The 15786-nt window shown below is 38.2% G+C and overlaps 1 protein-coding gene across 2 annotated transcripts in view; it reads left to right on the top strand.

Moving 5' to 3' along the window:
• The first annotated feature begins 247 nt into the window (after nucleotides 1–247).
• Nucleotides 248–15786, top strand: part of PPP2R5C (protein phosphatase 2 regulatory subunit B'gamma) — a 68307-nt gene continuing 52768 nt past the window's right edge. For both annotated transcript variants that reach the window (XM_088539658.1, XM_088539660.1), the window contains exons 1-2: nucleotides 248–353; nucleotides 1610–1675. In XM_088539658.1, coding sequence (XP_088395784.1) covers nucleotides 327–353; nucleotides 1610–1675 — 93 coding nt within the window. In that variant the 5' untranslated portion in view covers nucleotides 248–326. The remainder of the gene's footprint in view (nucleotides 354–1609; nucleotides 1676–15786) is intronic.

Genomic DNA, 15786 nt, shown 5'->3' with positions numbered 1-15786 from the left:
GGCTCCCGCCGCCGCCCCCCCCGGAGCGTGACAGGACGGGGGGAGGGGCGGGAACCTGCCGAGAGCCCCGCCCATACGGTGACGCCACGGGAGCTTCGCTTCACGTGACGGCCGACAGCCAATGGGGAGGCAGAGCTCCGGCTGCGGCGGGCGGGGGGCGGGGGGGCGGAGGAGGAAGAGGGTGGGGGGAGGCCGAGGCCGCGGCCGTCGCCGAGGCGGAGGCGGGGGAGCGGCGGCGGCGGCGGCGGCGGCGCGGGGTGGGCGCAGCGCGGAGTGGGGCCGCGGGGGGCTGCGCCTCTCCGCCCGCTGCGCGCGACCCAGCGGCCATGCCGAATAAAAACAAGAAGGAGAAAGTGAGTGGGCCGTGGGGGCGGGCGCGCGCGGAGGCCGGGCTGGGCCCCGCGGGGAGGCGGAGGGGAAGAAGGCCCCGCGGGAGGGGCTTGGGGTGGGAGGCCTTAATGGGAAGGGGGGCGGGTGAAAGGCAGCACCTTCTCGTCCGCCCGCGCCCCCCCCCCCCCCCGGCGTTGTTTGTGTGGGAGGTTCTTTCCCCCCCCCCCCCCCCCCCCCCGCCGAGGGGTCTGAGGTGGCTCCCGGGGCGGGGGCGGCTCAGGCCTGCTCCCTCGCGGGGAGGTGAGGGTGAGGGTCGCCCTGCCCCACTTCTCTTCGCGGGGGGAAGGGGGCGAGGAGGTGGAGGGGGGGGTGATGGAGGCGGCCGTGGGTGTGCTGGGCTTGGGAGGGGGTCTCTTGATTTGGGGTCGCCTTGCGTGTCTCGGTGCGGAGGAGCGTGTTCGGAGGGTCCCGGCGCGCGGCCCCCCCACCACGGCCTGGCAGGTCCCAGCCGCGCCGCGGGAGGCACCAGCCCCGTGCTCGGCCCGCGGCGCCGCCAGCCGCGGAAGGTGGTCACTTGGTGTCACTTGGCCTCAGTTTCCCCATGCGTCCCCCGGGCGAGTTATCCGGCAGCCGCGAAAGGGCCTCGTGCATGCGACTTTATACTGGATTTGGAACTTTTCTGCTAAAGTCAGCCGGATTGCGCTTTTTAGTGTGATTTAGCAGTCACAGAAATGAGTGCACATTCAAAGCAGAGCTGTGTTAGTCTCCTTGGTCTAGCTGCCGTCTCTCAACACTTTTTCCACTTTCCTCAAAATACCAGGAATATTTCAAAAATCTGCTGGAGTGAAGAATGTACTTTAGGGACAGTGCTGGGAGAGGTCCTTTGGGGTGCAGAGCTATATTGCATACTAGCGATTAGACCCATTGTAGTTACTTGGAAGAAACACCTACAGCAGACAAGATAATGAAGTGTAAAATGTGTCCTGCTCTCTGATGCTTGTTTGAAAGCTAAACTAAATATAACTGCTCCTGAGGCTAAAAAACAGTGACAGCAAGGCTCAATTTTTAGGCATGATTGAAATCACTTGCGTTCTTTCCCCCTGCTTGTTTACCTCCATAAAAGCCTCTCTTTAAGCACGTTATAGGTGAATTCTGAGAAAATACAATTTTGTGTCATAATTTTTAATGTTCTTAGCAAGTATATAACTGATTTCTTCCTGTGAAAGCCTATCTAAATCTTTTTTACAAAGTAACCAAAACTGCAAATCTTATTTTTTAGGAACCTGTAAAATCAGGCAAGAGTGGAAAAAGTGGCAAAGATGGACAAGATAACCAGGAACATGAGGTAAATATGACTAAAATATGTATTTTCTCTAAGTAAATGAATTATGACTTTTGAAGAATGTGTTAAGTTTGCCTAGATTGTTACAATCATGACACAATAAGTGGCTCCAAGGAAAGTGGTTATAAAACTTCTGATGAAGTATTTAAGAAGTGCGTTAAGGCTTTGTGGAAAATGCTTTTGGGGAAGTTTAATTTTATTTAAAGTAACTTCGATCAAAGGAAATAAGCAAAATGTTTCTCAGGTTTTTTTTTTTTTTTTTTTTTAGACTTATCATGAGCTTTTAGGTTTGTCTTTTAGTTACTTATCACTGTGTTTATCATTCGCTATAGTTCATGGAACTCTATTCTCGTAAAATGTCAATGCTAGCCTGTCAGTTAAGTATCAGCAGCCTGTTCCATATTGTCGGGAGACCTGAGGCATAATTGACTGGAATTTCAGTTTCTATGCAATTTTAAGGCTTGTCATTATCAGTATCTTAGCTGTGCATTTGTTGTTTTTCTTACGCTGCTGAGTTACAGGTTGCTGAGACCAAAACTGCTTTGTTCTGTCTTTTTGGTAGTTTAACTATAAGAACTTCACACTCTATTCTCATTTGTGGAGAGCTTTAAATGTTAACTGAAAATATATATATATATATAGTGAAGAAATTGTGAATTATATGTATATATACATGGTTTTCTTCACAATTTCTTTACATATTTGCAGTTTTAGTTTTATTTTCATTCTTTGTAAAATGTGTAAGAGGTGAGCCTCAGTGTGCAATGTTGCACATTGTTCCTGCATTTTTTTTTGTCTTTCAGTTGTTCTTCCAGTTAGAAATCTGGAAGCAGAGTATAGTTTCTTTGAATCATCAGCCATACTTGGTCTTTTATGAGTAGGTACAGAATGGGCAAAAGACTGGGGTACTGACAAGCATATGACCTGCACATATAGGTTGCTCGCAGTTCCCAGTGGGCATTATGTAGCCTCTAGACAATTCTAAAAACCTCAGTGCCTGACTCATTGACTTAATTAATAGAATAATTGCATACAAATAGTAGTATAGCCTTTGCATTCTAATGTGGATAGCTGTAACCAAGATGTATGTTAGCTGGTGCTTGTACAGGCAGAAAACAAGCTGTTTGTCAACATATTGAAGAATAGTAAATATAGAAATAATCTGGCATGTATTAGGAATCTATATTTAGTATTCTCTCAAAAAGAAGAGGGAGTTTGTGTGCCTGTGAATTTTCTTTAAAAGAGAAGAACATTCCTGTCTATCTGTGTTTTAATACCTGTATTTTAGTGTGGCTTTTTAAAAAGCCTACAATCTACAAATAGACTTGGAAATATACTGGTTCATATTCTTCCTCAAATCAATATAGTGTGCATGAAAAATGGCAGATTGCAAGGACTAGAAACTGTCTGCTATTCAAAGAACAAGCAGCAATGTCCCATAGATACTTTAGACATTTTTATAGCATTTGACTAAATTTGTGATGCATTGGACTGACTTAGATGAAAAAATACAACAAATCTTACTGATTTATGGAAATAAATGATTTTTCCTGCTTTGCAGTCAGGTAATGAGATTTAGGTTGAGTGAAACTACTTCATAAAGCTACATAGACAGATAGTGTGAAAAATGACTAAAAGTCAGATTTCTGGTGTGTCAGGTAAAGATGCCCATGCTGAAAGTGAACTCAGAATGACTTAAGCTGATGTTTGTGTTAGTTGATGCCTCTAAGTAATAAGTAAATACAGCTCATGAAAAAGCATTTAATTCAGTAAATGAGACTGTGATATTATGTGTCTTAAAAGCTTGCATGGGTGAGGCATTGTGTGAAACTGTTCTCAAATTTTTAATGATATCACTGACTTTTTATTCTGTTTTCTGTAGTTTTCCACCTTTTCCCCATCTTATTTAACCTCCCCTAAGTGGAAGAGCTTCCAGTCTTTTGATTGTCTTTCCCGTTTTCCCTGTTCCATGTGCTTTTTTTTGGTGCAGTTCTTTGAGTTTTATTTGTACTGTAGTTAACTTTTTTTTTAAAATTCAATTTTATATTGTTCACCTCTTGAATACTTTAGAAATGAGCTAATCCAGTTAAGGAATTTACAACTTTGAGGTATGGATTTCACTTGTATGTGAACAAGGATAAAATGCTTTAAATTTAATACTGTGTGTTCTCTGGGTTTTAGGAACTTTTGTTGAAATTATATATATATATATATATATATATATATATATATTTATATATTCTTAGACTGAGGTATATAGGGGTGCTGAATGTTATCTTCTTGAACTGATTTTTTATTTTAAAGCAAATTTGTGGTGTAGTATGCCTGGGCAATAATTAATGCAAAGGATGCAGAATCAAACTCTCATAAACAGTTGTAAATTTTTTTTTTTCTGCATATGTCCTGAGCCTCTTTAGTTTGTTTCTATGTATGCCTGCATAAGATATTGTTAATGTACTTATGATGTATTTTTGTGTATCCCTTGCCCTCCAAGAGATGCAGTGTGGATGGTGCTAGCTATTCTTTTAAATATTTATTTCAATTTTTTGTCTCATGTGTTGTTCTTAACTACTGCTAGTGAAAGTTTGGGATTATATTGAAGTCTTTGGTGGTGATATAAATAGAATGTCTTCTGTATTTCTGTCCTCTTGCCATTCTAGAGTGTCTTCTGTGTGAGTAAGAGAGGTGAGGGCTCTGTACAGAACAGTTTTATTCATAATACAGTCTTGACTCACTCCCTAACTGCAGTCTGTTCTGTATGCTGAACGAGGCAGGAAGTATTATTCTCCAATGTGTAATTTTGTCAAAATAAGGTTACGCCACTTAACTTTTCAGTTCTTGCCTTCGCAACTGCAACTTTATCTTCAAATGACCTTTTTTTTTTTTAAATTGGAGTTTATATCATCAAAACTGTCTTTTTCCCACTTGAGCTAATGGTGTCACAAAAATGAATTTCTTTGACCTGGACAGTTTGGGGGGAGAGAGAAACACAATTTGCTAATAGTTCCAGAGAGCATCTATATAGCATAAATGGCTATTAATTAAAGTTACAACATTTTTTGTGATGCTGAACACAAAAGCAATATACATTTTGTGATATGTACCTTCAACCTCTGGTCCATCTACTGCTACTGTCTATTGTTCATTCCATTTAAACTACACATTCCTTCTTTTCCGTCTGCTTAGTAGTGGAGATCATAAAAACGATATTCTGCCTATTTGAATTGATGAGTGCCCAGCATTAGAGTGGCCATTAAATAGACAAAAATTCAGTCACACCTGACAGAGCAGTCTTTTTATTCTTTTACTGTGTCACCTTGAAGCCTCGGTGAAGATCTCACTGTGCAAATACAAATATTGTAAAGAATTGAGATTACATGTCTCCATATATGTATATATGCATATTTACATATTTATATCAATATCAGCTGTTGTGTGCTTGGTCAGATTTATCTTGGAGGGGTGGCAGTTCTCTCTAAGAGGGATGAATCACTTTTAGTGAAGTAAATGAAAAATAAGCTGAAATTTTAATACTGTTTAAAAACACTTGAGGAAAGTAATCAGTGTGTGGAGTTTGCTGGGAAAGGGGGAGATGAAGAGGAAGAAAGCTGTGAATATTTAAGACCAGTTCTGCTGAGAGTTAGAAGTTTACTTAGTCTTTGATAAGTAAGCCAGAAGAAAAGCTGAAAGTTTTATTAAAGATGCAGATCTTTTCGTATAAGATACAAAACCTGAAGTGCCCTCATATAATGGAAAGGTAGAAATATATGTTTTTCCATGCAGCACAGATCTGACTTCAGTCTGAATATATCCTGTTAGTGAAGAATACTGTGTTAGTTTAAATAGTTGCCAGAATAGTTGACTCTATCCTCTCAAGTATAACTTGTTGCTTCAGTAATTAGCCCAAGTGCATTCAAGTTGTGAACAAAGAAAGGTAATGGAAAGGAATAATGGAAAAGAACTCAATCTGTGGTGTATTAGTTGCCTCTGTGTGGGAGTAGTGTCTTAGTCTGGTAAAATACTTCGTTTTTTTTTCAGTGCCCAAAACCTATGTTCAGAACATAAATTTCTAAAGAAAATTTTGAGTTAAGGCAGTAGTAACTTGTGATTAAATGCACCTGAGTAGATGGAAATTAGGTCTTTTTTTTTTCCCCCTCCCATGGTTAAGCTAGCTTTAATGCTATGTCTGTCTGAACCCAGATTGTTGCAGATCTACCACATTAATCTCTAAGCTGACCTCTCATTAATTTCTCTATACGTTTATTTAGAAAGAGGAGTATTGGTACTAGTTAGTGATTGTAAAGAACTGTTACACTTTTTCCCCTCTCAATTAAACAAAACAAAAAACCCTAACACAGAAAGAGAAGAAAAAAAGGTGGACCATGAGATGATTTGGTCTGGTATAGGGCACATGTATAGTTCCTGTTCATCTCCAAATTGGAACCTTCAGGTGAATCACTAAATGGCTCATTTTCTTGATTGCTATTTTACTTTTGAAGTTGAAACTCAGCTGATAGCATTAAAAGGATGTAGAAACACTGGACAGTACAGTGCTTTGCTTCATGTGGGGGATGGAGGAGTTCACAGCCTTTTGCAGAAGTTTGTTTGGGGGTGATAACTTCTACATCTAGTTGGACTAGTGTGAAAGACGTTAAATTTCTAAATTGAAAACTCTTAGTTTGAACCTAGACTTCAGGTAGTCTGTAACAGGGAAAGAGTACCCTTCATTTCAAGGTGGTATTGGCTTGGTGGCCTCAACAAGGAAGAACAGAAATTAGAGCTAGCTCTTCAAGTTCTTCTGTGAGGCAGAACAGCAAATGGGAGACAGTGCTATGACTACTCTGTATGTGTATTATCATCTCTTGTTTGCATGTGCTGCCCTGCATTGCCTTTTCTAGTTTTTCAAATACAAACAAATCAAAACGTAATAAAATATAAACTGCACTGGCCATGTTTCTCCTCATGCAATGAAATTGCTTGATTTATTGACAGTGTGTGGTGCTAATGTCAGACTGGAGTCACTGTTGAAATCAATTTTCAAATAAAAAAAACTAAATAGCTTTAAGTAAGGCAGAATTATGTGAAGTATAGACCCATGCTTCTGTCCTGCCACTATCTCATAGCCATTGTCTTTCAGTAGTTTTATGAAATGCAAATGATAGCTTTCAGTACAGCAGTTTACTTTGTTTACATGAAGTTTTTTTTTCTTTAAATATTAAATTCCTAAGATGTCGCCAAAGGTTTTGATCATGTTCCCTGCCGTACTGTCTGTTTGTGGATTATTTAAACCATAGCTATTTGCAAATGTTTGGGGTCCTGGGCTCTTCCTCCTCCCTCCCCTGGGCATATAACCATATAGAACCGGAATAGCTGATGGAAATATCCCCAAAGCGTTCAACAAAAGCTAAACAGCCCAAAACAATAAGCTAAGTCTGTGTGGTATATACATCTCAACAAACGTTGCTTGTATCCTATCTGTTCCTTCAATATGTGTTCAGAAATACGTTCCAGTGTGACTGATATCCTGAATAGCTAGTGTATTCAGGAGTTACTCAAGCACTAGGTAGAACTGATTTGGCAGTTTCTCTTCCTTCATTTGAAAGAACAAAGATTTACATAATATGAAAAGAATTTTGACTTTTTGAACAACTAATCTTCTCACAGAATTTCTTGATGGCTTGAAGTGGACAGTGTTCAGCGTATTTTTCAAAGCTTTCTAGGGCTGTTGTGTTTGGACTTTTAACATTTGCAGAAATGGGAATTAAAATCAAGCTAGCTGCATATAAAATCAAGATGGGCTGGCTTTTGCAGCAGGTATGAAAGTGAAGTCTGAGGCCTTTGGTGTTTTGTTTTGTTTATTTATTTTAATTTAGTGTGCCAACTTAAATCTTAATTTGAAACCTAAATTTTGTTCATGGCTTGCAGTTCTAATCTTCTCTGAAGAGAAATTAATTTTTAATGGGTTGATACAACATTGAAAAATAATATGGTATAACAAGTAATTATACTTTTTTTTAACCTAAAAAGATAAACTTTGATAATCATAATGCAATGTCCTTCAACAGGTCCTTCAACAAGGGTGACTACTTTTATCCCATATATGAAATGCAAGGTCTTTGGTTTGCAGTTTATTTTGGTACCTGTTTTCTTTTGCTTTCTGAGTATGGTTTTAAATTCTCTGAATCCTTCCTAAATGAAAACAGAACAATGAAAGCAAAGGTTTTTCTAATCAAAAGAAGCAAAGTTGTTTTTGGAAAAGGGCTATCATTAGTTGTTCCACTGGAACTGAGAACATGGAATGCAGAAAATACTATGCTATTGTTCATCTTTTGTTTCAAACAGTTTCTCAGCATTTTTTTTAAGAATTCCTTGAATTTTGAGAAGACTCCAGTGTTCATGAATGTGTATGCATAATATAGAATTATTAAAGTAGATATTATTGGATTTTTTTTAAGATAAAATGGTGCTTCAGGCTGATCAAAGAGAAATTACAAAGAAAAAAAAACAAGGATTACAGTAAATTTTAAAAATATCAGTTATTTAAATTTGTCTCAAAACTTTTGACATTATATTCTAAATGTTATGTTTGTGTGCTTTTAATCACACTTAGCTAACTGAAAGTTGGTACATTGCAACTGTGTGGATAACAAAGGTAACAAAATTTGCTTTTCTGGGTGGTATATTTGCTTTTCTGTTTGACAGAGATCTCCCTGCTGCTTGTAGTGACCTTTCAGCAAACAAAAACCATCACGAATACACCAGGCTTAGGCATCCTGGTGATCATTGCCAATGCTGAATTCCCTGACTGATCTGATCTGATTAAAAAGAATCAAATGTCAGTTTGTCAGTGAAGAAAACTAGTTAAAAATATAAAAAATTCCAAGGAATAAATGGAAACCAAACTTTATGCTACAAAATTTAGCTCTGAAGTCAAGCAAAGGATATCAGACTATAGTGCAAGAATCTCAAGGATGCAGTATGCTGAGCTTGGATGTCTTTGACTGTTGTCAGGATTGATTTGATGTGTTGCACATCAAATGTGTTGCCAAAAGCTAGGGTAAAACAATTTTTTAGAAGACAAAAGTTGAGCTGTGTGTGCAACTGAAAGGAAGGGCAAGCAAAGCTTTGTATTATGGAAAAAAACAATGCTGGCAAAAAAAGTGAAAGATCTTTAGCGAGTTGATCAGTCTTTTGAAATGTCCTATGACTATAAAACCTGCAGTGGTGCATCACCTCATTGTGTTCATTTTTAATTGGGAATTTCTCAATCATTGATGCCGTTCAAACTCCATGTCATGTCTGGCAAAACATCAGTGGAATTTCATAGTTCTGCATCAGGAGCATTGTTGAACAAAGTTACTAAACAGTATGATAAAGTAAGTCAGTGTGTGCTGATGACACATACACCAAAATACCTACATTTTGTCATAACCTAGCAGAAAAGTTAATATTTTATTTATTGCTATAATTGTCTGAATCCTCAAAGCTTGAGGCTGCAACTCTTGCCGTCTTAAATAAAAATACAATAGATTATGCTGTGCTTACTACTGTAGTATTCTGTGCTTCCCAACCACTGAAATAATCTTTAATGAAAGAATAATGAACATGCTTGCTAGGATAGTTGAAAATATAATTGTAGCATGACTGTCCAGGTATCATTCCAGTCAGTGTTTCTGCAAATGTGGAGAAGTACAATAAAAACCTAAATGTGTCAGCCTAGTAAAAGTCATCAGCACTGTCAGCCAGATCTTTAGAGTCTCTGCCACAAACTGGCTGTACAAGCAATCTTCTGGCTAGTGAACAATAGTGACGTTGTAGCAAGAATCTCCTACAAAGTTGGAACCTCAGAATCAATCAAAAATGGTACCCAGAAAGCGTGTTGATTTCTTGCTTAACTATTTTGTTTTTGGTGTAATACTACTACTTGTATGTTTGGGTGGCTAAAAATCCGTATCTAGTTTTGTATAGTTTGCACTGAGTCCGCACTCACTGAAAAATACTTAAGTTGTAACTAATTGCTGCCCAACAAACTCCTTGCCAATGATTGTGTGCTGCTTATGTGGGCTAAAAGAAATATAACTTATTGCAGACTGACTTCATAATTCTGCCAAGCAATTTGTCATGAATGCCATTTAAAAAAAAAAAAAAAAAGAAAGTTTGTTCTAATATAGTCCTCTCAGAAAGCACATTGAACATTAACATCACCAGATGTTAATGTTGCATTGACTTGGTGGACAAATACTGCTATCCTGGATACCAGTATTTGCTCTTGAATTCTGTGATGAAGGAAATCATGAGGAGAAAAAAGAGCTGGTATAACTGTTGTAAAATCATAGTAGTGTGTCTAGAAATAAATATGTGACTTTTAGAACAGTAGATATACTCTGCAGTTGCCATCCTTTTCTGTGTTATAAATTAGGGAGAATTTGGATGTTATCACATACCTCAGAGTTGTATGTGCAGTAAACTTAGGAAAGAACAGGTATAGTAAAACAGCTGGCATCTTAAAATACTGCTAAATAACCTGAATCTTGACTGTGTGAATGTTTTGATAAGGTAGTATATTGGATATGCTTATTCAAAGCTATTATCTGTAGCTAGCTAAGTTATGATAGCAACTTTGACAAGAAAAGCTTTTAAAGGCATTAGTAAACATAAAGGTAACTAAAAACATATAACATATCTTTAATATATATATATGGTGCTAATTTCAGGCTAAATGCCATGACAGGCTGTTTTGCACTGTAGTCTGAGAAGAAGTGTTGGTGCTGTTGCAGTTAGGTGTGCTCTTAGACACCATCACTAAATACAGGAGGCTTGTAGTAAATGCAGGAAGGAGAGGAGCTGACCCTCTTCTGTCCTAATGGAGGAGAATGTCCCCTTGGGAAACCTGGAGGTTTAGGGACAGCATATCTTGTCCATATTGACTACAGTAAGAAGTTAAGGGCAAGTGCTAAATGCTGTGAACGTACCCAGCACAGTTGTTGACCTACAGGCATTAGGCCGAAAGTAACATGTGTATAACAGTGCATATACAGGGCCATGCTGTGTGACTCCATTGGTGATCAATAGACAGCAACAGTGTATGGTACTTACTTCATCCTAAACTTACCCCTTGTGTATCCTGTCCTTGCCAAGCAATTGCAGTAAGCAGCAATGAAGCTTGGACTGCAAAAATACCAGTTGTTTGATTCAGATTGAAGAGCTATCATGTCGATACTGCTTGATCCTGGAAAACCTCAGTGCAGGATCTAAAAGAGCTGCAGCTTTGTGATGGTGCTGGGGGTGGAGGTGAGGGTGGGATTTCAGTACCTTGCCTCAGTCTCAACTGCCTGATTGCAGTTGGGCTGCGTGCCAGATATGCCCTTCCTCAGAGCAGGCAATGAGGAGCCACAAAGGGGAGAGCAGATGTTTCATCAGCTCCAAGGCAGAGTTTGAAATTCTTGGAGTGTTCAGAGATGTTCATGCCTCTTTGAAGTTAGTGCAGTAGGGAAGAACAAAATGTAAGGCTCTACTTGAATCTTAACTGCTCTCCACTCCTTTTGACTCTTTGATCTTTTAGCTCTCACCTCAAGAAATTAAAAAAACCTCTCAACCTAATTACTTTGGTTAGGTATTGGGCCTCAACCTTTTAGCCAATTTATTTTAAATTGCCTACTGGCCCTCACACGTTTTTTGAAAATGAAGTTATAAATATCATTTTCACTTTTTTTTTTTTTTTTTTTTTTTTTCCTGTTGGTCATTTAGATGTAGTGAATTGGTTTTCAGTTTTATTTTTGCAAATGTTTTAGGTATCATCCAGAACACTTCAAAGTTTCTTCTGAGACTGTTTTACAAGAATGAGCTCTTCTGGGTGCTGTAGATTAGACCTCCATTTATCTTAATGAAAAATATTTCCATAGAGGCTACTTACTATGCCAAAATGAAAAGAGAAGGATGTATTTGCATTAATGTAAATACTCTTACTCTATTCTCGGGCTCAAAATGAGTCCCATCAAGAGCATTCTGGAGCAGAAATGGTATTGGTTTGCCTCTCTCAAAACACCTGCTTTTATATTGCACATGCCTTTTTTATTTTTTTCCCCACTTCTTGCATTTCACTGGCAGATTTAATCCTTTGTTGTTTGGTTTGAGGCTTGCTTTTCTCTTATTTACTTGTTTTCATGCCACTTTTTTTTTTTTTTTTTTATCAGGGTCCCTGCTAGTGCCTGACCAGCTCTTTCTGTCTGGGGTTGGTATTACACATTGATATAAACTTGAATTCAGGAATGATACTCTTTGTGAAGAAGGATTTTTCAGGTGTATATTAGACTACTTTGCATCAAGAAGGACCATACAGCGTAGTGCCCAGCACCATGTTGTGTCAAAAAGGGGGTGGTAGAGGGAGGAAGAGTATTTCTTGCTGGGATGTGGTCTGGCTTTGGTGCATAAGCCATTCAGTTTTTTTAAATCTTGAATGACAGATGCATTTGGGTGTTTTTATTATCATATTCAGTTAGAGCTTGCTGCTTTATTATAGACTTGACTTAAAAACGCACTTGATATTGCGGAGCAAAAAGCTTTTGATGCTTTGATACAATTCCATTGCAACTGAGTGTGCTTTGAAAGATAAGCTCAGACTGTTCTGCTGGTTGCCCCTGTTTGGTCAAAGTAGCTGGAGCACCAGAGCCTCCCAGGTTGTCAGGATGGGAGGAATTGAAACTTCCAACATGTTTATTAACATGAGATGCAGGGAGGACCCTCTTCTGGGGTGTCAGCAAGCTGCTGTACATGTCTTAGATTGCTCTTGGCAAAATAATGGGTTTTTAATTCCCCCTTGGGGAAGTCTGGCTTTGTCAACAAGCTACCCAAAGTACTATGCTACCTGTCAGCATGAAGTTCTTAGGTCTTATTGTTAACTCTTTGTTTGCCTGAGCAGAAGGTGTTGGGGTTTTCTCTTGGGAAAGCAGTTTATGGCTATGGAGGTTAGAGCTGCTTGAAGTAAAAACTGTCATATTTGAAGGTGATAGACTTGAATTCAAAAATAAAAATCTAACTGCTCAAAACAGTGATATTAAGAGGAAGAAAATACCTCCTTTTGCTTGATGCACAAGGATTTATAGAAAGATGGAATGCAAGGACTATATTGAACTTGTAATGCTGATGAGATCCCTTTCTCTTCTCCCCTTTTCAATCTCTTGAATTCATTTGAAGTCTATTCAAGAAAGCTAAAGAACAAACTATTTTTTATATTTTTTGTTAAAAGCGTAATTTAAAAATCCAAATCCAAATGACTATCCTGTTCATCTTAGTCAATATCTGTAAAGATCTATCTTTCAAAGACAAATTGATCAAAAATCTGAGTGTCTTTTTAATTTCTGAAGAGTTTGTCAAATGCTTTCCAAAGTGATATTTATGTGTTTTAAGGACAGATTAGCCACTTCTGGACACTAAAGTGTCCGCAACTTTATTTGGGTAGGAGGGAGTTATTGATTAGAAGGAAGAAGAGCAGCTGGAAAGAATTTATTTGATGACAACATGTCTCCGTTTTTTTTTTTTGTTGTTGCTGAATAAGTTGAATTCTTCCTCATTTAGCCAATCAGTTACTTTCGGCAGTTATGGTTTCTGAAGCAGTTCAGTTTGTCATTGGGAGGAAGCTGAACTTGACCCTAACACACTAACGAACACCTTCTCTTTATAAAAGATTTAGCGTATTACCTTGAAAACTTTACAAGTGCATGCACACACAGCTGTTAATCTGTTTTTGTTTTCTTGCTAGTCAGAGACAAACTCACAACATGCTCTCATGGTGCATCGAAGGTGAGGAGGGGAGGAAGGAGGGATATTTAGATTGCTGAACTGCGTGATTTATTTAAGTTGACTTAAGTCACTTTTCTCACTGGGGTTGGTTACTTGGTAGTTTTAGAGCTAGTGCTCTGAACAGCAGCACAGTGGCACTTGTAGAGGTCATCAGGTATGGCTATGTAGTAGTATTCCAGTGATAATAAATGCTATGCTCTTTTAGCTCTTTTTGTGATATGTTTGGCTGACTGGTCAAAGTGTGACTGAAAAGCAGAGATAACCATAGTTGGTAGTAGAAAGAAGAAGAAAATTCATTGGATAAACTGGTGAGTAATTCGGGGTTAGAATTATACTGGAGTCTTCCCTGCTAGGTAGGGAGGTTGCTATGGCAGCAAAAATACTTTTGTGGAACAACTCTTTTTAGAAATGTTGCCCTTCTCTCAACCACTTTTGACTAATTTAGGAGGTATTTTCAATTTAAAATGCTTGGTTCCCTGAGGTGTCTACCACCTTAGTATACCAGTATGTGTTTGTGTATGCAGGCACATGTGCCCACCTGCTATTTCAAATTTGAGATTTTGCTTGGGAATAGAGGAAATGGGAAAGTGAGTTTTCCTGTTTTGAGTAATGAACAACACACAGGTGGCAGTGGAAGCCATCCAGTTTGGGGAGGAACACAGTGTGTTCAGGCACAATACTGAAAGCGTAGAATCCTATGGAACAGTAATGTTTTGAATACTTGATAATTGGCTTTTATTGCCTAGTAAATGGCAAATCATTACTTCCTAATTCTTAGTGCTACTCTCTCATTAGCCATTTTAATTTTTAGAATGCTTTTTGGTTTTTAGTTAATTGATAAGCTTTATCTCATACATTATTTCATTTCAAAAGAAAGATTGTTCAGCATTTAATATTTGAAATTTAAAGAATACACTGAAATAATGCAAGTTAATAGGTCTTACTTTTATGTAAATAGTTTTAACTTGTCAATATATGCCATTTTTACAGAAACAAATCCTTGTATGTCTTTAGGAGTTTAAAACTTGGCAGTGCTCAGTGCATTGACCTTTTCCTTATTTATTCTAAAAAACTGCAAGTGATTTTGCTATTACACTAGTAAATTTGCAGAACAGTAGTCTTAGGTGGTTTTTTTTTTTTTTTTTTTTTTTTTTTTACAAACAAGTTGCAAAAAAGCAATAAAAATAAGTGTTACTTTCAGTCATATCTTCAATGCACTAAGTACATAATATATGTTTTTTCACCCTGTAAAGCACGTGCATTTCTCTTAGACTTGCAGAGTGCTTTCTGCTAGAACAACTTCTGACTTAAATGACTGTGTTAGATTTATCTACCTTTAGAGTCACTGAACAGTTATGTTGGGTAACGTTTGCTAATGTGCTGAATGTGTATGTTCACAGACCATATGGAAGTTGCTGGTATATAAGCTGTTCTGGAAATGCTTTTCAAAATGCAAGGTGGAAAAAAGTGATTTCTGTGGTTTTAGTCATATCCCAGTGAAAATGCAGCTGATGTTTGTTCATACAGAAATGCAATACTACTTTCTCAACTACTATACTTAATGAAACTATAATAGAAGTTCAAAATTGCTAACACAGCAGTATTTTAACCTGACTTGCATCCTGAATCTCATCCCCATATGAAAAGAACAAGTACTGAGTGTGGGGTTTTTTGTTTTTAGTTTTTTTTCTTCTTCTTCCTGTTTCTTATTGTGTGTGTGTGTGCACTTACAGGAAATCCCATACTCTTCTTTTCAATAGGAGAAAAGTGCTAAGCTATATTTTCAGATGTGCATTCTTCAGTGTAAAATTGTTTGCAAAGCTTAGTTTTCTACGGTAATTTAAGGTCCTGTAGAAAGAATTCAAATGCTTACAGTAAAATTTTCAGCTAAATAGGCTGGTTTGATGTTAGCTCACTCGGATATTTTATTTCTTCTTGTAAAGAACCTCTCAAAGTCATTCATGTGAAAAACAGTTCACTATTGTCTATTTCCAGTCTGCTTTTCCTAGTTCATAAAAGGAATGAGGAAAGCAGTTTCACAAATTCTGCAGGCCTTTGTTAATTTGTATTTTATTCAGCTTGTGTGTGTGTGTCTGTGTTGGGGGGGGAGAGCAAGGGGAGAGAGAGAGGCAGAGAGAACCACTGTCAAGTGTAGTTTAGGAAATACAGGCTTGCAGAGTCTGTATTATTGTAGGTGGGAAACATTTTTCTGATTATTTAATTTGTTTTTCCAGAGGTACAGTGATAATCCACTGAGGAATAGTACAGTAAAAGCAACCTGCTCTGAATAGGAGTAAACTGCCACAAATTCTTCC

The sequence above is a fragment of the Tinamus guttatus genome, unplaced genomic scaffold, assembly GCF_059628265.1.
Source record: "Tinamus guttatus ecotype Peru unplaced genomic scaffold, ASM5962826v1 Tinamus_guttatus_pri_ptg000048l, whole genome shotgun sequence".
NCBI classification, from domain to species: domain Eukaryota; kingdom Metazoa; phylum Chordata; class Aves; order Tinamiformes; family Tinamidae; genus Tinamus; species Tinamus guttatus.
Note: the sequence above shows the minus strand (reverse complement) of the source record. Positions and strands in the feature narration are given on the sequence as shown.